The following is a 21925-nucleotide window of genomic DNA, read 5'->3' on the forward strand; positions in this document are numbered from 1 at the left end:
ATTATTTTATTTTATTTATTTTTTTAAGATTATTTATTTATTTATTTGTCAGAGAGAGAGGGAGAGAGAGCGAGCACAGGCAGACAGAGAGGCAGGCAGAGGCAGAGGGAGAAGCAGGCTCCCTGCCGAGCAAGGAGCCCGATGTGGGACTCGATCCCAGGATGCTGGGATCATGACCTGAGCCGAAGGCCGCTGCTTAACCAACTGAGCCACCCAGGCGTCCCTCAATTTTTTTTTTTAAAGATTTATTCAGGGGTGCCTGGGTGGCTCAGTCATTAAGCATCTGCCTTTATCTTGGGTCATGATCCTAGGGTCCTGGGATAAAGCCCCACTTCAGACTTCCTGCTCAGTGGGGAGCCTGCTTTTCTCTCTCATGCTCTCTCTGCTTGTAGTCCCTCTCTCACCATCTCTCTTCTCTGATAAATAAATGAATAAAATCTTAATTTAAAAAAAAGATTTATTTATTCATTTTAGAGTGAGAGAGCACAAGTCAAGGAGGGTAGGAAGAGGGAAAGAGAATCTCAAGTGGACTCCAGACTGAGCATGAAGCCCAATGTTGGGCTCAGTCTCACAACCCTGAGATCACGGCCTGACCTAACACGAAGAGTCAGACACTTAGCCAGCTGTGCCACCTATGCACCCTTGCCTCTATTCAAGTTCTAAAATTAATGTGTCTTTATCTCAAATATCAGTTGAGTAATAAGGATAGAGGTTCTCAATGCTAGCTGTTGCTTCAGAGCGAATTTGGACCTGATTTAAATTGAGGAGCCTTGGTGCTAAGTGACCGTGCTTTTTATCTGCCGCCTTTTTCTTTCCTTCAGGCAGAGCGACCTGACACCATGTTGGGAGTTGTATGTGGGGCTCTCCACGTGGCAGATGTGAGCCTGCGGAATAGCATCTCCAACTTCCTTCACTCCTTAGAAAGGTAGGCTTTGTTTCTCATGGGCATGTTAACCAATAGTCCTGCTTCAAAGATCGATTTATTCTTCTCTCTATTCCTGCCAGCTTGTGAATGCTACCTATTACTCGGTGATCATGGAGGTGGGGGAAAGAAAATATGCAGGAGGTTTTGTTTTGTTTTAAAGATTTATTTTTTTGAAAGAAAGAAAGCAAGTGCGGTGGGGGGAGCAGAGAGAGAGAGGGAGAGAATCTCAGCAGACGCCTGTTGGGAACGGAGCCCATCTTGGGGCTCAATCTCATGACCCTGACAACATAACCTGAACCGAAACCAAGAGTCAGATGCTTAACTGACTGAGGCACCCAGGCGCCCTGATGTGGGAGTTATTTTTTTTTTAAGATTTTATTTACATATTTGACAGAGATCACAAGCAAGCAGAGGGAGAGGGAGTAGCAGGTTCCTTGCCAAGCAGGGAATCCAATACAGGGTTCTATCCCAGGATCCTGGGATCACGACCTGAGAAGGCAGATGCTAAACTGACTGAGCCACCCGGGTGACCCTGTTGTGGAAGTTTTTATGGCAAATTATTTTGGGACTCTAACTTTAGATTCTAGAAATTAACTTCTACCACAGTTAGAATGGGTTGCTACTCATTCATTCATTCATTCATTTGAGAGAGAGAGCAGAGGGAGAGAATGTCAGGCAGATTCCCCACAGAGCAGAGAGCTTAATGCAGGGCTTGATCTCACAACCATGAGATCATCACCCTGAGATCTGGACCTGAGCCAAAACCAAGAGTTGGGCACTCAACCAACTGAGCCATCCACGTGCCCCAGAGTGGGTTGCTTTTTTTTTTTTTAAAGATTTTATTTATTTATTTGACAGAGAGCACAAGTAGCAGAGAGGCAGGCAGAGAGAGAGAGAGCGAGAGAAGCAGGCTCTGCACTGAGCAGAGAGCCTGATGCGGGGCTCGATCCCAGGGTCCTGAGATCATGACCTGGGCTGAAGGCAGAGGCCTTAACCCACTGAGCCACCCAGGCGCCCCAGTGGGTTGCTTTTTAAAAACAAATTCAGCTAAAATAAGCATTTTCTCCTGTACAAGTATTAAATCTCTCGAAACCCACCCTTGTGATGAAAATCTGGTATTTCTCTCTAGAATCAAACCCTGAATATTTCATATATTACCTGTAACACCTTTCAGAAATTCATAATTGAGGCTGATATTTAGGATGACCTCATGAGTCTTGCAACTAGAGGACCAGGCCATATGGGGCTAAACTAATTTCTAACTCTGGTTCTAGAGACTAAGCTCTGCCTTTGAGTCCTTGGAGGAATGGCCCAAGGGGCTAATCATTTTAAAGCACTTTAATCACAGGCACTTTATTTTCTTCTGTGTTGTTAGGCTTATATCAGCTTTCTTTTAAGGTGTCTGAAAGGGAGAAGCAAAATTTTAAAAATTGAACTGAGATTGCACAGTTACTCAAGTCTTACGATAGGTATCTTTCATTGTGTTGCTTTCATGCACTAAAACCTTCAGCAGCTCACATTACCCTCGTGTATTAAATCTAAATCCCTCAGTGTGGCTTTCAACTGCCTATATACTTTGACCCCTTTTTTACCAGTCCAGTTTTACTTACATCTGTTCCTCACCATGTAATCTCTAAATTAGTTAAATGGCTTCCCTGACAGTGTACATATGTGTCATGTGTAATCTCCTCTGCAAACTTCCCTTCATCTTTTTAATGTTAGTTATTTTTAATTTATTTTTCAAACTTGTATTTTGAAGTATTTTGTTTTAAAAAAAAAAATGAGTGGCATGAATCGTACAACTTCTATGTATTCTTCACCCGGATTTACCAGTTATTAACATCTTGCCTTGCTTGCTTTATCACTCACTCCCTCTTTCTCTTGTGAGAAGTCTTTCTTGATAATGTTTCCCTCCGAGGCAATGGCCTTCCCTTTTGCTTGAACCAAGCCATGGCCAATTTTTTTTTTTTCTTTTACTACCCCAAATGAAGTCCCAGTTGATAACAGTAGATGGGGGTTGATTTTACTGGGGCATTTCTCTCTCTCTCATTTTTTAAAGTTTAATTTTCTTTCTTTCTTTTTAAAAGATTTTCTTTGTTCATTTGAGAGAGAGTGTGTGTGTGAGAGAGAGCATGAGAGGGGAGAAGGTCAGAGGGAGAAACAGACTCCCCATGGAGCTGGGAGCTTGACGCAGGACTCAATCCCAGGAGTCCGGGATCATAACCTGAGCCACCAGGTGCCCAATTTTATTTATTTTTAATAACAAGTAATATATTCACATGGTTCAAAGTTCAAAAGGCACAAAAAGGTAGTGAAAATTTCCTTCTTACTTCTGTTCTTTGACCACCTAATTTTTTCCACTATGTCAACTCATGTTACCAGTTCTTCTGTAACTTTCCAGACATATTTTAAATTTATATAAGCATGTACATGTAATATTTATTTCTTCCCACCCCTTATTTTTTTAGAAACACAAATGGTAGCATACTCTGGAACTGTACACAATCTCACTTGCTTTTTTCACTTAACAGTGTATTTTGGAGAGTAGTTTGTATTAGGACATAAAAGCCTCCATCTTTCTGGGTGCCTGGCTGGCTCAGTCAGTAGACCATGCAACTGTTAATCTCAGGGTCATGAGTTCAAGCACCACACTGGGTGTAGAGATTATCATTAAGTAAACTAAAAAATATATACATAAAAGCCTTCTGCTTTCTTTTTAATGACTGTATAATGTTTCATTATAGGGCCTTTTCGTAATTCATGTATCAGTCCTTTACTGATGGTCCTTTAGGCTGTTTCCAGTCTTGATAGTCCAGGAAGTGCTACCATTAATAACCTTTGAGATTTCCTGACAAACTTCTGGAACTTTCTAGAAGTAAATATGACTTATGTTTTTGTTCTTTCAGGGGTCAAGTCCTTCCTGCGCATACGCTTCTGAATACAGTAGATGTTGAACTTATCTATGGGGGAGTCAAATATGTACTTAAGGTATGCCAAACCCCACAGAAAACTACACCTTACTTTTTATTTTTCTTTGTTAGCTTGCTTTCTTTAGGTTAAGGGATGGGGGAAATGTTTGGTTTACTTCAGGGTAGGGTATTAGTGAAATTGCTGTCATTATTTGTGTCAGTAGCCTAAAGTAGTATTTGATGTTTCTATAAAAATGTTTCAGTGTTCTTTAATGTGACATAGGAGTCAGAGAACAACCAGACTAGGGGAAAGCATCTAAGGTTGCCCTATTAGCTTGCAGCAGGGCTGAGCCCTGCCCACATTCATTGATGCTAGGAGCACCTTCTTCTCTGGGAGATGTTTCTTACCTATATTTTTGAGGTAGTGACTTTTTTTTTCTGGGGCTCCACCTGGAAGGGACACACTGACTTGTCCCTTCTGGTTCTCATTCCCTGCAGGTTACGCGGCAGTCCCCTAACTCCTATGTGGTGATCATGAATGGTTCATGCGTAGAAGTAGATGTGCATCGGCTGAGTGATGGAGGGCTGCTCCTGTCCTATGATGGCAGCAGTTATACCACGTACATGAAGGAGGAAGTGGATAGGTATGGGGCTGTGTGTGGGCCATTTGCTGGTCTTTGTGGCAACCTTCCTTCTTGGTAGTCACTAGCTCTGGGGCTTTTTCAAGGTCTTTTGGATATTCTTTTTTAAACAAAAAGAGTACATGTACTTAACAAAAATTTTAGGAATACAAAAGTGTTTACAGTTAAAAACATTGTTTCTCTGCCCCTCCAGTGTGAGTAGGCCATGAAAAATAAGTTTCCCTCTCTTTAAGCAACCACCATTAACAGTTTATTTTTGCAGAAGTTTTATATGTGTAATTTATGTATATGTACATACTGTGTTTTTCTTCTGATTACATTCACAAATAAAAATAACCCTTAGATACTGTTCTGCACTTCATTTTTTTATTATAGATTTGTTACAGATATAACATAGATTATAGTCTGTTTACCATCAGTCATTTAGTGTTGTTGTGTCAGTGAAATGAATTAGTACATGTAAAATGTTCAGAACATTGCCTGATACATAGTAAGAGTTCAAGAAAGCCGCTATTATATCATCATCATCTTCATGTTTGTTTTTTTTAAGTAGAGGTGTCTATTATTTTTAATGGTCATATAGTATTCCATTGTATGGTTGTGCTATAATTTATTTAATCTGACCCGTATTGAAGGAAGTTTTGGTTACTTGGCATTGCCAACAAATAGAAAATGAGTGTTCTGTGCGTCCATGTGTGTATATAGGTAAAATTTCCAGTTTTGGCCTGTGTGTGTATGTATGTGTTGTGTTTTTCTTTTATTTAAGATTGACATCATTCTACCATTCTCTTTTACAACCCAAGGTGCTTTATTGGCTTACATACTCCTCTTTATCTCCTAGGTATCGCATCACAATCGGCAATAAGACCTGTGTATTTGAGAAGGAAAATGACCCTTCTGTGTTGCGCTCGCCTTCTGCTGGGAAATTAATCCAGTACATTGTGGAAGATGGAGGCCATGTGTTTGCTGGCCAGTGCTACGCTGAGATTGAGGTCAGGGTGGGGACGGGACACTCAGAGTATGGGAGGGAAGATAGGAAGAGTGTGTGCTGGGGTGGACTAAGACTGAAGAGTAACAGAAAAGAAATAGAAAATAGAAAGTAAAAAGCATTAGTTGGTTTAATTGGCTTGTGAATACAATTTAAAAACAAATAAGAGGGGCGCCTGGGTGGCTCAGTGGGTTAAGCCTCTGCCTTCAGCTCAGATCATGATCTCAGGGTCCTGGGATCGAGCCCTACATCAGGCTGTCTGCTCAGCGGGGAGTCTGCTTCCCCCTCTTTCTCTGCCTGCCTCTCTGCCTACTTGTGGTCTTTTTCTGTCAAATAAATAAAATCTTTAAAAATAAATAAAAATAACAAGAAGCTCACAGTTTTTCTTTGACAGATGAGGAATCTTTTCCTCCGAAGATAGATACTGATCAGCGGCACTTACTGAGTCAGGAATCATGCTAAGTGCAGGTTATACAGAAAAGAAATATGATAGGTGGAGTGGGGCCGCAAAACAGACAAGTAATGAAATATGGATTCTGAGTGAGCTAAGAACAGAGTTCAGGGGCCACTTAACCCAGATTGGGGTGCAGCTGGTTTATGTGATGGGTCGTAGGGGAGGACTTCTGAAAGAGAGAGGACTTCGATCTTACTTTTGAAAGGTAGATAGTAATATACCAGGTGAAGAAGGGCATGGTGAATGTGGAAAGGCAAGTGTGCAAAGGCACAGAAGAGAGTGTAGTATATTTAGGGAACTGCAAGGGCATATTGTACTGCTTGAGAATGGGAAGGTTAAATGGGAAGTGGCAAGCTAAGATGCTAAATAAGTAATCAGAACTTGGTCATGAAGGACCTTATGAGACATACCGAGATGTTGCTACTGTCCTGGAGGCAGTGAGGAGTCCCTGAAGAATTTTATACAGAAGAGTGACACACTGAGATTTGGACTCTAGAATGATTGCATTTAGTGACCTTGTTGAAGATGTGTAGCAGGTAGGGTATTCTGCTGGGAGGTTTTTCAAGTACTCTAGGCCAGACATGGTGAGGGCCTAAACCAAAGAGATGGCAAGAGAGGAAGATTTCTGAGAGATATTTGGGTAATTGGGTTAGGGAGAAAGAGGAGTAAAGAATGACTCTCAGGTTTTGGCATGGGAATCTAAGGTGGACAGACTGAGCACCTAAATCCACGGGTATGAGGAGGCTAAATCGTTAATCAGTCTAAGAATAAAACAAGTAAAACAGAGGCACCTGGGTGGCTCAGTCATTAAGCAGCTTCCTTCAGCTCAGATCATGATCCCAAGGTCCTGGGATCCTGCATCAGGCTCATCGTTTGGTAGGAAGGCTGCTTTTCCCTCTGCTTGTGTTCCCTCTCTCACTGTGTGTGTGTGTGTGTCTCTCTCTCTGTCTCAAAAAAATAAATAAAATCTTAAAAAAATAAACAAAACACAAACTATGGCAAAATCAGTTTAAACATTAGAAATAAGAAATGTCAGTAGCTGTCCTTAATCCCTAAAACTAGGTCCTGAGAGGTTTTCTAATTGCCTTCCTGTATGCTCTTGGAGGTTTCAGGTTTCTCATTTTTCTGGACTGATTTAGAGCTAGTATGACTTAGATGCTGAGGGAAAAACTAGCTTCTCTAAATCATTCATCTGTGTAAAGAGAGAATAAACGCTAATTTTATTTTTTTCATTATAGGTGATGAAGATGGTAATGACCTTAACAGCTGCAGAGTCTGGCTGTATCCATTATGTCAAACGGCCTGGAGCAGCTCTTGACCCTGGCTGCGTAATAGCCAAAATGCAGTTGGACAACCCCAGCAAGGTCCAACAGGTGAGTAGGAAGGTACTTTTAATTTTGCTCTCCAAGAGCTGATTACATGGTAGGGGTAGCTTGGAGGGGCAGATGATTTCAGTGCTTAGTATTCTTAAGCTTTTCTTTTCTTAAGCTGCTTTCCCTCTGATCTCTCCTGCCTTGTATTTGTGCCTATAGTGTTATGAATTAGACTTCGCAAGAATTACTACGATGCTAAGATTCTATGATTTCTTCATGACACTCCGTCCACTGACTTCTCTCCTTGTAGCTGCATACGATAAAGGGACTTCTTGATTGTGAATGATGAATCTGAGTTGCAGTGGTGTGTGTGTAAGCTGCATAGAAGGTAGTGGGTGACTTGCTCTCTCGTTGGCATTGGCAGGCTGAGCTTCACACGGGTAGTCTACCACGGATCCAGAGCACGGCCCTCAGAGGCGAGAAGCTCCATCGAGTGTTCCACTATGTCCTGGATAATCTGGTCAACGTAATGAATGGATACTGCCTTCCAGATCCTTTTTTTAGCAGCAGGGTACGAATCACTTCTGTTGGGGAAGGAATGTAGAAATAGGGTACCTGTTCTCCAAGATAGTTTAAAAATCACATGAGGATTTAGAGGGAGGGAAAGAAAGTTGTTTGGCCTGAGACCTTGATTTATGGGATTTGAAGTCTTTAAATCCTTGCTGCTTATCTGTGTTACTGACTTCACATTTAATTGGGATTTAAACCAGGGAAAAAGGGCAGTGTTAGATGCCTGTATTAGAGTTTCACAGTAAATACTGTATGGTACTGAATTCAGATATATCACTTTATTTGAGGGATTGTGTTAATTTTGTCTGGATCTTATTTTATTACTTTCTTCTCAGGTAAAAGACTGGGTAGAGCGGTTGATGAAGACCCTCAGAGATCCCTCCTTGCCCCTCCTAGAATTGCAAGATATCATGACCAGTGTCTCTGGCCGTATTCCCCCCAACGTGGAGAAGTCTATCAAGAAGGAAATGGCTCAGTACGCTAGCAACATCACATCAGTCCTCTGTCAGTTTCCCAGCCAGCAGGTATTTAGAGAGTGACACTGTCATTCTCTACTAGCTACCAGTTCTGGAGTTCACGTTCTAAGATTCCTTCCTGGTTGGATCCTTTCTCTGGAGCTTGTGCTTTTGAAGTCTTGAGTGTTGTGCCCTTCACAAAAGTGTCTCAGGATATAAGCCCAATAACAAAAGTACTAGATGTAAAATGTAAAGTGTTTGTGGTTATGAGGAAAACTTATTGGCGATGTATTTCATAGAGGTTTATTCTTGGGCCTGTGCTCTAATCAGAGGAATTTTATGAATGTAAAGTAGAGGGATATTTGTAGTTTTATTAGCAATGACTTCCTTACCACACTGGCAGCATGTTCCTTATCCTTTGCTAATTTACATTAGGGAGTTAAGCTAGGCAAGTAGGGGATAAAGTACGGACCATGACCATAAGTATATCCTGCCTCTCAAGGGCCTCTGGTAGGGTGGTAGCTTTTGTGATACACTCATTAGTTCATCTGGGAAAAGGTGAAAAGAAATAAAAGTTGTTCATTTAACACAAGCCTCTAAACTATGCCCAGTAACATCCAGCTATTCCCAACACATTAAAGATAGACGTGATCATGTTATAATTGAGATTACTGGTGGCGATCCTACAAAGGCTAATACTTTGGGTCCCTTTGTTGGGTTGGGTTCATTTTTTTCCTCTTTCTTCTGCTTTAGATTGCCAACATCCTAGATAGCCATGCAGCTACATTGAACCGGAAATCTGAGCGGGAAGTCTTCTTCATGAACACCCAGAGCATTGTCCAGCTGGTACAGAGGTAGTTACATGTAACTCCAGAAGAAAGATTCCTTTCTTCTAAGCGGTCACCGAGAGATTTACCTCAGGTTTGACTAGAGAAATTAGCACTTGTATCTTAGAAAATACCTTGTATCTTCTACATCTTAGAATTGTGAGCTAAAATATTCCTGATGACTTCTTTCTAGTCTGCATCATTCTGTTGAGTATTAAGTCACAGAAATTTCAATCGCTTTCTTTTTCCTTGCAATTTTGATGAAACTCCCGATTTTTCTTCTGGCATAGGGTTGAGTACGACATTCATTCTTCTCAGCTTATGGAGCCAACTGTTGGACTTAAGGAACATTGACAGAACATTTTCAACTTTGAGATGCTCATAAATTTTTCAGATAGCCCTTAGCCATTTCAGGAGTGTAGTGATCATTTCTACTTAGCAGTGGGAACTGAATCAGAGTGCTGTTAGGTGGGGCTAGCAAGTGGTTTGGGGGGGTTGTTTTGTCCTCCTTTTTTCCTCTCTCTCTTAATTAAAAAAAGCAAAAACAAAAACAAAACCTTGTTTTTATATCTATAGACAGATATCTCAGGCATAGAATTTAAGTTGATCCAGTTAGTTGATTTTAGGCTGGCCCCTGCCCTGTTCTAGAATTTAGAGGGAAAGCAGTACAGTGGAAAATCTAGAAGGTGAACCTGGACTCTGGGCTTATTATTTAAATAGTCTGTTATTTAATCATGTCGGTCTGTAGGGTTTTTCAGTGGAGACTTTTTTTCCGGCTGCCTAGGTACCGAAGTGGCATCCGAGGCCACATGAAGGCTGTGGTGATGGATCTGCTGCGGCAGTATCTGCGAGTAGAGACCCAGTTCCAGAACGGTAAGCCTGTTCCTGAGGACTGTGTTTCTGAAAAGGCTTCCCTGTAGGGCTGTGCAGCCGCTTAGCCAGTTCTCCCTGTCACTAACACCCGGACATGAACAAAACTCGTCCTCCTGTCACCCTTTCCTTAAAAACTAAACCTCCATATCCCACTAGTGCCCAAGAAAGGATAACAAAACAGTTTGATGAGATTGTGACTCTGGTAGTGCTTCTGGGAAAGAGCAGCAATAATTTTTCTAGTAGAGATTAGTATTCCCTGTTGATGTCATCTTGACCTTGTTTAGCGAGAGTTGGTTGAGTCATGACCAGGCTGAAATTGAAAAACTCTATCTGAAGAGCTTGCCTCTTGGCAGCTAATCCACGGATTGAGCCACAGTCATCTGAAAAGGGCTCAGATTTTCCACTACTTTTCAGTGTATCATTTCAGTGGAATTTATCCCTGGCTTTCTCTGAAGAGCTTCATTAAATGATGTATAAAGTCTCTAAATGTGAAACTGGGATTTTAAAAGCGGCGTGCTGCTGATACTGCTTCCTGCCACAAGGTGGCAGTGAAACATCATAGAATTTGAAATACTACTTAATGTTTTCTTACAGGTTTTGCTTTCTTTTGTATCTTTGAGAGGGTGGCTGTGCCACCTGTAAACAGCAAAAATATTCAAGTGAAAATTAGCAAACTAAATCCATCAATGTATAAAATAATACATCACAACCAAAGTGTCTTTATCCCACTACTGCAAGCTTGATTAATATTGGAAAAACCAACTACTATAATTTATCATCTAGGAGATTCAAAGAGGAAGAATCATGGTCATCTAAAGATATTGGGGGGGGGAACATTTGACAGAATTTAATATTCATTCATGATAAATAAACTCTTGGCAAATGATGGCTAAAATGGAACTTCTTTAAACATGTGAAGTTCCCCCAGAAAAAAATCCATAGGAAACTTTATGCATACTGGTAAAATTAAAAGTATTGTTGAGAGCATACCCTTTAAGGTAGAAGTAAGACAGGGGCACTGGCTTTCACTGCTGTTTAGCATCATATTAAATGTTTGAGCTGGTGCAGTAAGATAAAAAGCACTTAAAGCTATGAGAACTAGAAAGGAGTAGGAAATATATCTGCCACTATTAGATATGATGTCTACCTGAAAAACCTCAAAATATCCACAAATTTATTATTAGAATTAAAGTCTAACAAGGTTGTCGAATGCAAAAGTCAATATATAAAATCCAATATATGTTTGAATTTTGTATATCTCTATAGTACAACAGTTGTTTGGAAGAGCAGTTTAGAAAAGTAGGCCATTTAAAATAGCATCCCAAAATATGGAATATTAAGGAATACGTCTAACAAAAAGTGTACAAGCATCTTTGGAAGAAAATTATAATGAGTAAACAATAATAAACATCTAAATAAATATCACAGTCTTAGATTAATATATACTTACAAAGTATTGGTTCTCCCTGAATTCATCTATAGATTTGTCGATGTTCCAGCAAAAATCCTAGTAGGGAATATCCATGGAATTTGTTGAGCTAATTCTAAAATGTGCATGAAAGATAAGTCTGACAATAACCAAGACACTTCTAAAGAAATACAAGGTGGGGGGGATTTGTCCAGTCAAATATCAAGATTTAATATAAACTCATATTAATGAAGAGATTGTGATACTAGTGTGGGGACAGATTAATAGACTGATGGAATTAACAGCCTAGAAATAGGTCCACACGTATATGAAAATTTACATTATAACACAACAGGCATTATAGATCATGAGCAAAGGATAGACTTTTTAGGAAATGATATACTACTGCAATGTCTTATTTATTTACAAAACCAAAAAAGAAATTGAATCCCTACCTTAAATCATATACACAGAAATCAATTCCAGATGAATTAAAATTAAAGACTTAAACATGTTCTATAAAGGCAAAACTACTAAATTTTTAGGAGAATAGTCTCATGACCTCAAGGTAGGGAAGATTTTGTCGTAGAAGGCACACAAGGTGCAAACTATGCAGGGAAAAGTTGATTATTTTGACCCTACTTAAGAGCTTCTATTCATGAAAAGATCCCAAAAAGAGATTGAAAAATAAACCACAAGGTGGGAGAAGATATTTACAAAACCTGCACCTAACAAAGGGTGTTAGTAAAAGACATCCTCATAGAAAAATGGGCAAAAGATAATTCACAAAAGGGAGAATACAAATGATCCACAAATGTATAAAAAGACGTTCAAGCTCACTAGTAATTAGAGAAATGTGAGGAAAAATGAATCTGGCAAAAATTAAAAAGTCAGATAATCTTCCACAGCTTCTATGAGCGACAGTGCAAATTTCCAAAGTACAAACCACTTTGGAAAAGTTCAGCAGAACCTAATAGAGTTGAACTTAAAATACTCTTCAGCCGGGTGCCTGGATGGCTCAGATGGTTAAGCATCTGCCTTTGGTTCAGATCATGATCCTAGGGTCCTGGGTTCAAGCCCCCCACATCAGGCTCCCTGCTCAGTGCAGAGCCTGTTTCTCCCTCTCCCTCTGCCATTCCCCCTGCTTGTGCTCTCTGGTTTTATCTCTCTGTCAAATAAATAAATAAAATCTTTAAAAAAAACACAAAAAACTCTTCAACCTAGCAACTTACTCTTAGATAATAAGACTCTAGAGAAATTCTTCCGTATAAGGTCTACTCGTGGTAGCATTGTTCATAATAGCAAAAAAGACAGGAAACAATTAGAACTTAGATAAGTAGGATAGATAATTGAATTCTAGTATATTCCTACAATGGATTACTGTACAGTGAATGTAGATGAACCAAGTTACACATAGGAACAAAAGGATAAATTTCAAGAATGTAACATTGAGAGATAAATAGAATAAATGTAAAGAAAAGTCAAAGAGGGGCGCCTGGGTGGCTCAGTGGATTAAGCCGCTGCCTTCAGCTCAGGTCATGATCTCAAGGTCCTGGGATCCATCCCTGCATTGGGCTCTCTGCTCAGCGGGGAGCCTGCTTTCCCCTCTCTCTCTGCCTGACTCTCTGCCTACTTGTGATCTCTGTCTGTCAAATAAATAAATAAAATCTTTAAAAAAAAAAAAGGAAAAGAAAAGTCAAAGAATGAGTAACATGAAATTCAGCTTAGCAGTTATTTCTGAGGGGCGCACGTAGGATCCTTCAAAGATCATTAAAAATGTTATAAGATAGATGGTAGTTACCAGGGTGTTTATTCTTCTGCATATATGTTTCGCCATAAAAATTTTTTGAAAAAGATAACAGTTGGTATCATTGCTTTCTTTCTGCTTAGGGCCTTTGCTGTCTCTTCCCTGGGTAAATAGTCTTTTTATTTCTCCTGGTCCTAGTAAATCCCTTTACCAAGACATATTTCTGTTGTCTCTTCACAGCTGTCTTGGTTGGAGAAAGTATGAATATGGATAGGCCAACCAGTTCTTAAATGGCCTCTATTTGTTCTCAATGGGTTTTGTAGGAAATTTTCAGCTCCTAAATATTGTAGCCTACTGTTATTCAAATACATTTAGTTTCATTTTGGGGAAGAAAAAAACAAAACAAAACAAAACACCTCATGTCAGTCTCTAATATTTAAAACACAGCCAAGTTAACCCTGACTGAATGTGCTCAGTATTCTAGGAATCCATGGTATTACAGTCGAACTGTTCTGGTTTGTAACTTAACATGGAATCTGAACTGAGGTAATTAATCCTTTAGTATTTTCACGATTTCATAAAATTCTGACCTTGAGACTTTTTGAACTCTAATTCTCCTTTACTTGGAAATTTAATTCTGAGGTAAGCTGTTTTCTGAAGAACTGATACTGTATCCCACGGTGGATATCACTATAGTACAGCTGAAGCTTATGCTTCTGTTGCAAAGCATAGCTTTCCTGGCTAGAACTAACCTGCCCCTGGTGGTATTATGAAGGGCCAGTGAAAATATGCATAACCATACCCTCCCTACAGACCTTTTGACTTAATTCAGGGTTCTCCTTGATCTCTGCCTTAGTTTGGATTTGGAAGCCTAGGCATTGCTTAGCTGTTTCATGTATTTACAGGGCAAAGTGTTGATTTCAGAGGTAGCAACCGTCCCCTCTTGTAGATATTGACAGGTTAGTATGGTTTTTATTTTTGAGCTAAAACTGTTCCTTATAGGTAGGGTGAAACATTTTCAGTGAGTCAAACATGAAACCAGAAACTTAAGCTGGGGGCCGACTTTAAAGATCATCAAGCTTTTTAAGCAGCAGAATCCTTTCTGCTAAGGAAATCATTTCAGGAAGCTAAATGAGAGAGTTTAGAGTAAGGATGGGGGTTGCAATTATCACCAGCCACCCAGACTCTAAGACCTACTTTTCCTCCACTCCTTTTGAGGGTGGGGGGTGGGGGGGTGGGGGGGTGGGGCAGGATGAAAATGAGACTCAGAGAGGTAAAGTGATTTGCCAAGAATCACAAAGGAAATTGGTAACAGAGCTAGGTTATGAGCCCTGGTCTTAGACCAGATTGCTGCACTCCTAGTCCAGCGTTTCTTTTACTAAACCTCACTGCCAATTCTGTACAAATTCATCCAAGAAAATTCTTAGGATGTTTCCTCTCACTGCTTATCCGGTGAAGGCTATAAAAAAGTAGCAGGTAACTGTGAACATTCACCCAGTGGATGAGGACCAGTTCTTTTTGCTGCTTGCAGGTCACTATGACAAATGTGTGTTCGCCCTTCGAGAAGAGAACAAGAGTGACATGAACACAGTACTGAACTATATCTTCTCTCACGCCCAAGTCACCAAGAAGAATCTTCTGGTCACAATGCTTATCGTGAGTACCGTTTTTCAAAACCTGTAAGGATGGTTGATGTGAAGAAAGCATTTCTCCTCCTGAGGTTCTGTGGTCAGAGGAAAACCTCCTTGTCTTTTTGTAATTGGGGGATGAGTGGTGCTTGGGTTGTCGGTGAACCATTTTCTTACCCTCTCCCTCTGTCCTTGACCTGAAGGAACCTGCCCTAGTCAGGAGAGGATTGTTCTGGCTATTGTGTATGCAGTCACACATAGGAACTCTGATCTCTTGACTCTGCTTAGAGATGCCTTGTGCTTCCCCATTCCTGCTGTCACTTGTGACAGTAGCTTTAAAATGTACTCTTACCTAACCAGTATACTTTTTTTTTTTTTAAGATTTTATTTATTTATTTGACAGATGGAGATCACAAGTAAGCAGAGAAGCAGGCAGAGAGAGAGAGGAGGAAGCAGGCTTCCTGCTGAGCAGAGAGCCCGATGAGGGGCTCGATCCCAGCATCCTGGGATCCTGACCTGAGCCGAAGGCAAAGGCTTTAACCCACTGAGCCACCCAGGCGCCCCAAGCCAGTATACTTTGTCATGATAACTCTTGTTTGTTCCATGGATATCTGCAAGGACTCTTAAGTCCCCAAACTTAAGAACAAAACTTCAGAACAAAATGTAGTGTTAAAATTTCAGTACTGCCCCTCCCACCAAAGAAATTTAAATTTACTCTGCAACTTCTTTGGGTCCCTTTCTGTTTTACTTACATGGAACCCTAAGCTCAGATTCTTGTACTGGTAATGGATATATGCTTTTGTCTTCATAACCACATAATACGAGAATTAGTAGAAAGTGGCAAATAGAGGTGAGACTAGTAAATGTGATTAGAATTAATATACATTTGACCAATGGGTAAAAGTTCTGTGGACTTTGGGGGAAAAAAAAAAAGTTCTGTGGACTTTGAACTTAAGGATTTTAAAAGATGGTTTGTAAGTCCTTCACTCCTAGAGTTTTCCAGTTGAGTTAGTTCTAGGAATCAGAGAACAATAGGACTATTCTTAGAGTCCCTACCCCATGAACAACTAACTGCCTGGCTACTTACTATCTGTTGGTCTTTTTGGGGGACCAAAGTACCTTTCACTCCTAGAATTTCCTCGCTTGTTCCTTTGTGGAATTGGCATTCTTGGTACCTTGATTCCATCATTCTTCTTGGAAGGAAAAAAAAAATAAAACTATAAATCGTCACTGTGGTTTTTTATTTCATAGTTCAGAATAAAGGGAAACTAATTAGCTCACATTTCTGGTTAAGAGCAGTGCCACAACTTCATATATGCCTAGCCTGGTTAACTCTCAATGATATAACATTTTTTTAGAATAGCCACTTCTAAAAACATGTAATTATAGGGAGAGTTCATTACCTTCGCTACCCTAGAATGGCTAGATGGTGGGGAAATCAGAAGACACATTTGAAAGGAAAAAATATGTATCAGCACTATATAATACTTCAACTCCCCTAAGTGACAGGTTTTGGCAAAAAAGTGCTTTTATCTATGGCAATTTGCTGATTTTTTTTTTTCTCAGTCAAACGAAGGAAGAAATCTCTGACCAGTTAGTTGGTTTTTGTTATTGTTTTTGTTGTTTTTTTTATTTCAATACAAGGATTGCTAATTCTCATTTGGATAAAACAAGACTTTCTGGCAAAAAAGGGTAATGAGGGAGTGGAAGAATCTCTCAGTTTGGACCTAAAATGGGGTATATTTGCCTTTTTAGGGAGCTAATAATGGTGAGTTTTCATTTTATTATGATTACCTTTTTAAGGACTTAACAGTTTTCTGCACTAAAAATAGACCAAAGCCCAGAATCCTTGGAGCAGCAGAAGAGTAATGATCGTCCAAGACTGTCGCTGGGTTTCTTAAATTCTAATTTGTAAGATATAGGGGCTCGGCTCGCTCCTTTTGCGGAGTGATTGTAAGTAACGCTTGCCTTAAGAATCTCATTATTGGAACACGGAGCCATATTTCCTCTGAGAATTCTGGAGTAGCTTTGAGCCGGGGCTGTTCATTTCTCAAGTAATCACGCTGGTGTGATGGAGAGAGAAAATGGCAGCTGTTCGGAGCTCAGGCCTTCAATTTTCTTCAGAGTCCAGTCACTCAAGTGTGTAATTACACGGGGGGTGCTGCAGAGGCGTTGGGCCCTGTCAGAGAACTGGTTTGAGGCTTTGCTTTTTGCTTTTGCCAGTCAGGACAGGCAGAAGCCAATGGGACTCTGACTTGCTGCTGTTCTTTTTTCCCCACCTTGTCATCCTGATTACTTCTTACCTGCATGGATAGTGCCTGAACTTTCTTTCCAACGGCTGAGCTCTTTGGAGAAAAGAGCTGTTGTTAGTATTTGGGTTTGGATGAATAGGATGGATGCGGAGGAGTCGGGGAGAGGGAGGAGGAAGAGGAGGAGGAAAAGGTTGAAGATGTGAACCAGAAAGATGGATTTGTCCTTCTCTTTATTTTGGCATTTCACATTTTTCTTAAGACAAAAACAACAAACCCAAACTCAGTAAACAAAGTAGGATCTGTAGGCTTTCATATCATTGAATTTCTTTTGAAATATCAGCTGCTTTCATCTTATCTTAGAGATTTGGAAAACAAAAAGTTAATTGATATGCTCCTGCTGAGGGTCAGCTAGCCATGTCCTATGCAGCAGGAATGAGAGCTCAAAAGGTACTCCCTTCTGACCTGATACTACTGAATATCAGATGTGGGTCTCCTCATTCCTTCCCTGGTAATGGTCAGGTCTCACAGCCATCACCCCGCCCCATGTCTGCATTAATGTTGGTGGCTGGTAAGAGCTATTTTACTGGCTTGGTTCACTCTTTCTCTATGTCTGTCTTTTACAGATATCACCTGCACATGGTAGCATTTGAATTCCCTAGTTTGTGTTCTCTACCACTTCCCCTTTCTCTGCTTACCTTGGCTTCCTGATTGATGGTTATGTGCCCGGCATTTCAATCTTTGCTTTCTAGAAGTAGAATTGTTCATGGTGTGCTTTGCTGAGCTAGATGATGATTTCTGGGCTTTTGAACCTAGAGGCAGGGATCAAGACAATCAGGTTCCTGTGAATCAGTGTTAGAAAATGTGGGCTGCTCCAAAGAAGCCCTCATCGCCTCCAGGCATGTATTAACATAGTGCCTAGTACTAACTTGCTTCAAGGACTCTGGAGCAAATTTGTTCTAATCTTCCCCCCTATCTGGAAAGTAGAATACCAAGTAAAATGCTAGTCTCATCATTTTTTTCTCTATTTGGAGGAACATGGTGCCTTGATTAAAACCGAAGGCTGGAGGACCAAATTTATTTTTATGAAAGCTCTACTTAAGAGGTTATTATGATTTTTTTTTCCTTTTTTTTTTTTTTTAAAGATTTTATTTTTTATTATTTATTTGACAGAGAGAGATCACAAGTAGGCAGAGAGGCAGGCAGAGAGAGAGAGAGGAGGAAGCAGGCTCCCCGCCGAGCAGAGAGCCCGACGCGGGACTCGATCCCAGGACTCTGAGACCACGACCCGAGCCAAAGGCAGCGGCTTTTTCCTTTTTAAGAGAGAGCTGAAGTGGGGAGGGGCAGGGGGAGGAGAGAAAGAGTCTTAATGAGACACGGGGCTCTATCTCACAACCCTGAGACGGAGACCTGAGCTAAAATTAAGAGTTGGTTGCTTAACCAACCGAGCCACCTAGGTGCCCTTATTTAAGAGGTTGTGTAGCCAAATTAAGCAGTTTGGCACCAATAAAAAGTATCAACATCCTTGTAGCAGTGGTTGAGATGGTGAAGTATCCAGTAGTCAGCCACCTTGATGCTGAGTAGTCCTCCCCTCACTACTTATTTGTTATTTCTGGAATGGTCCAGATGAACATGATACAAACCAGGCTCCTTATGAGTAATGCTGGGGCCTGTGAGTCTCTGATTTGGTTTAGATGAGGAGCCTTGCCTTCTTCCTCTTAACATGACTGCAAATAGTTTTATCCAGTGTGTAAATAAGGAAGTCGTCATTCTCTGTGAACCCAAGTTTACTGAACAAGGGTGATATTAACAGTGTCTTGTTAAACCTGTCCCATGACATCCTTGGAATGTCAAAAAGTCCACCTGTGGGACGCCTGGGTGGCTCAGTTGGTTGGACGACTGCCTTCGGCTCAGGTCATGATCCCGGAGTCCCGGGATCAAGTCCCGCATCGGGCTCCCAGCTCCATGGGGAGTCTGCTTCGCTCTCTGACCTTCTCCTCGCTCATGCTCTCTCTCACTGTCTCTCTCTCAAATAAATAAATAAAAAATCTTAAAAAAAAAAAAAAAGTCCACCTGTGACTGGAAGAAATTACTAGTCCATTGCTGATTTGGGGGTTAGTGCCTCACCCACCTGAGCAATAGTGTCGTGAGAGCATTACACATCAGTCACAATCGGTTTTGAATTGCCTTCAAATCTTAGGATGCTAAGATCAAGTTGGATTATGTTGGGCTGTCCTGGCAGTCAGCTGCATAACTTGGATGGTTTTGACACTTAAGCATGCTCATTAAATTTCTGTAAATCTGAAATATTCCCTGTTGTTAGCCATCATCCAGGTTAAGAGTAAATATAAGAAGTAAGTGTGTGATACCAGTCTTAACCATTACTGAATAATTCTGTTAACTTTGGCCTACAAATTTATGCAAGTAACCTGTAATTCCAAAACCAGCAGGTAGGCTCATTAAAAGAACCTCTTTATATTGAGGAAACACATCTGCTGACATAGTCACTATTTAATGTCATTGTTACAGAGTGTTCACCAGAATTAGGTGATGATTTTGGGCTTCCCATTGGAAGGCTGTCTCTAGGCTAGAGGGCCATAAACTATTAAAATGGCCTTTAGTCCCTGGCGGTTTCTTTTAGGACCTGAACATTGTCCAGGTCAAGGACAAGAGAAAGTTGAGAAGGTTATCTTATATGTGATTTTTTTAATGTCAGTCTTTTTCTAAGTACTCATGATGACAATGGAGAAAATAGTATTTGAATGGAAAATCCAAGTCAGGATAAACTAATGGAGGTAGTGGTTTATTGATACTGTATTTGCTGCTTCTTGTCCCAGAGGGACAAGAAGGTTTGGTTTCTGTACTTTATCACAAGGAGCCCGCGAGGACTGTGGGCTGGTGATTGTGAATGAATAATTACTTCCCAATTATTTTTTAAAAATCTCCATAGTTCACTTTTCTTTTGGATACTGTTTCTTTTTTACTAACCCCTTCTCCTTCCCTTTCTCTCATAGTGGAAAGAGGAGACAAAAAAAAAAAAATTGGTTTTTTAAAAAAGGTGGTTTTCTGTGTTAAGTTAGAACAGGATCTATAGTTAAACAAGAGGATAGCTCCATTTTGGGGTATATATTTTAGTTTCATCTCAAAAGGTAAACCTAGGTTTCCTTTCAAGGGAAAACATTCCATATCAAAGCTGTTGTGTCTGATAAAAGTAGGTAGCTAATGTTCTTATTTTGTCGTGTTTTATTTTGTTGTTAGATGTTGACACTTGAGTCTGGCTGTTTGCAGAGCAGCTGAGTTTCATTACTGAGGACACCTGTTAGGCTTTTAGATCTTTCAGTGGGTCTTTCTGATGAATGCAGTAAGAACCTCAGAAAGGAATATTTTTCTCTATTAGGAATATTAGGAAAAGAGGGATTTCATAGGAAAAACTTGCCTTGGTTTCCCTATCTGCTGTTTCCTGTCTGTTCTTCTGTCTTCCTGTGGTCTGTCCCTGGTCATTTTATGTATTCCTTTGAAATTCTTTTTTGCTCCTTTGTTCTCAACAAAAGGTGCAACCTAGCTGCATTTTTCTCCCTCCTTTGTATGCCCTGCAGTAGGTGAAGAGGCCCTCTGGTCTCTGACTCCATGCTCAATTGAACCCTGGATTTATAGTCACCTATTAGCTGCTTCTCTCCTCCCCTCTCAGGTCAGTGAATTCCCTGCACTAAACAGGTGGAACTTCCTACTCCCATCAGTGAGTTACCTGTGATTAGCAGGTGAAAACAATATTTGCACTTCCTTAACTACAAATCCCATCATGTGTTTTACAACTCTGGACTCTTGGAGCAACTTCTGGTTGGTGGATTGGAGAACCAGAAAGTATTTCGTGTTTCAGAATGTTTGAGAAAGGGAATCTGGATTGCCTGGTTGGGTGAGTGTTCCACCCTTGGTTTTGGCTCAGGTCAGGACTTCAGGGCTGTGAGATCGAGCCCCCACTGGGCTCTGCACTCAGTATGGAGTCTGCTTGAGATTCTGCACATACACACTCTCTCAAATAAATAAATACATAAAGTCTTTTAAAAAAAGAAAGAAAATGTTTGGGAAGCCTTTTTCCCAGCATAGTCATGCTGAGTACTCTAGAACTGTTTACCCTGTGATGTGGAAGGCAAGTAGGGAACTATCAAGAGTATGCCTGAGATGAGGAAGGTAAGTATGACATAGAGATTCTTCAGAGAAGACGCTGATAATCAGGGTAGGAAGAAGATCAGAAGGCAGCAACAGCAAGCCTTTAGGGATCTGGTCATCTTTCACATCCTGTTGATAGTAGAGGGAGAATAAAAATTCACTACAATATAAAGGCAGTTAATTTCAAACTCCAAGTAGAGAAACTAGGTGTAAATATGTATATTTTATATGTGGTGTGAGGAACTTCTATAAATAGCTCTGTAAAGTTCAGAAAAGGACAGACATTTCTAAAAACCGCATCTGCACTTTTCTCAGCTTAAGTGAAAATTATGTGGATAATGGATGAATTTAGGGAATAAATTAATATTCCACTGAAGAAGAAACATTTTCCTCAAAATATGATAGAGATAGTTTCTTAAGAAATTTTAACTTTTAGGGGGTGCCTGGGTGGCTCAGTTGTTAAGCATCTGCCTTCGGCTCTGGTCATGATCTCGGCGTTCTGGGATTGACACCTGCATAGGGCTCCCTGCTCAGAGGGAAGACTGCTTCTCCTTCTCCCACTCCCCCTGCTTGTGTTCCCTCTCTCACTGCCTCTCTCTGTCTGTCAAATAAATAAATAAAATCTTAACCAAAAAAAAAAAAAAGAAAGAAATTTTAACTTTTAGGAGAGGTAGGACCTAATTGAATAAACCCGTGGACTGTATAGTAGGAACTTGGTTTTTCCCTCTAATCCAAGGACTCACCATGTTTAGTTATCCTGGAATGATTCCT

General features: G+C 40.4%; 1 protein-coding gene across 11 annotated transcripts in view; it reads left to right on the forward strand.

Annotated features, from left to right (window-relative positions):
• The window catches only part of ACACA (acetyl-CoA carboxylase alpha), a 289079-nt gene that overhangs the window by 129518 nt on the left and 137636 nt on the right, over nucleotides 1–21925 (forward strand). For all 11 annotated transcript variants that reach the window (XM_044248459.1, XM_044248461.1, XM_044248460.1 and 8 more), the window contains 10 exons: nucleotides 822–925; nucleotides 3832–3913; nucleotides 4333–4478; nucleotides 5317–5467; nucleotides 7156–7290; nucleotides 7655–7801; nucleotides 8136–8324; nucleotides 9009–9109; nucleotides 9867–9955; nucleotides 14642–14766. In XM_044248459.1, the coding sequence (XP_044104394.1) occupies nucleotides 822–925; nucleotides 3832–3913; nucleotides 4333–4478; nucleotides 5317–5467; nucleotides 7156–7290; nucleotides 7655–7801; nucleotides 8136–8324; nucleotides 9009–9109; nucleotides 9867–9955; nucleotides 14642–14766 (1269 nt within the window). The remainder of the gene's footprint in view (nucleotides 1–821; nucleotides 926–3831; nucleotides 3914–4332; nucleotides 4479–5316; nucleotides 5468–7155; nucleotides 7291–7654; nucleotides 7802–8135; nucleotides 8325–9008; nucleotides 9110–9866; nucleotides 9956–14641; nucleotides 14767–21925) is intronic.

The sequence above is a fragment of the Neovison vison genome, chromosome 5 (assembly GCF_020171115.1).
Source record: "Neovison vison isolate M4711 chromosome 5, ASM_NN_V1, whole genome shotgun sequence".
NCBI classification, from domain to species: Eukaryota; Metazoa; Chordata; class Mammalia; order Carnivora; family Mustelidae; genus Neogale; species Neogale vison.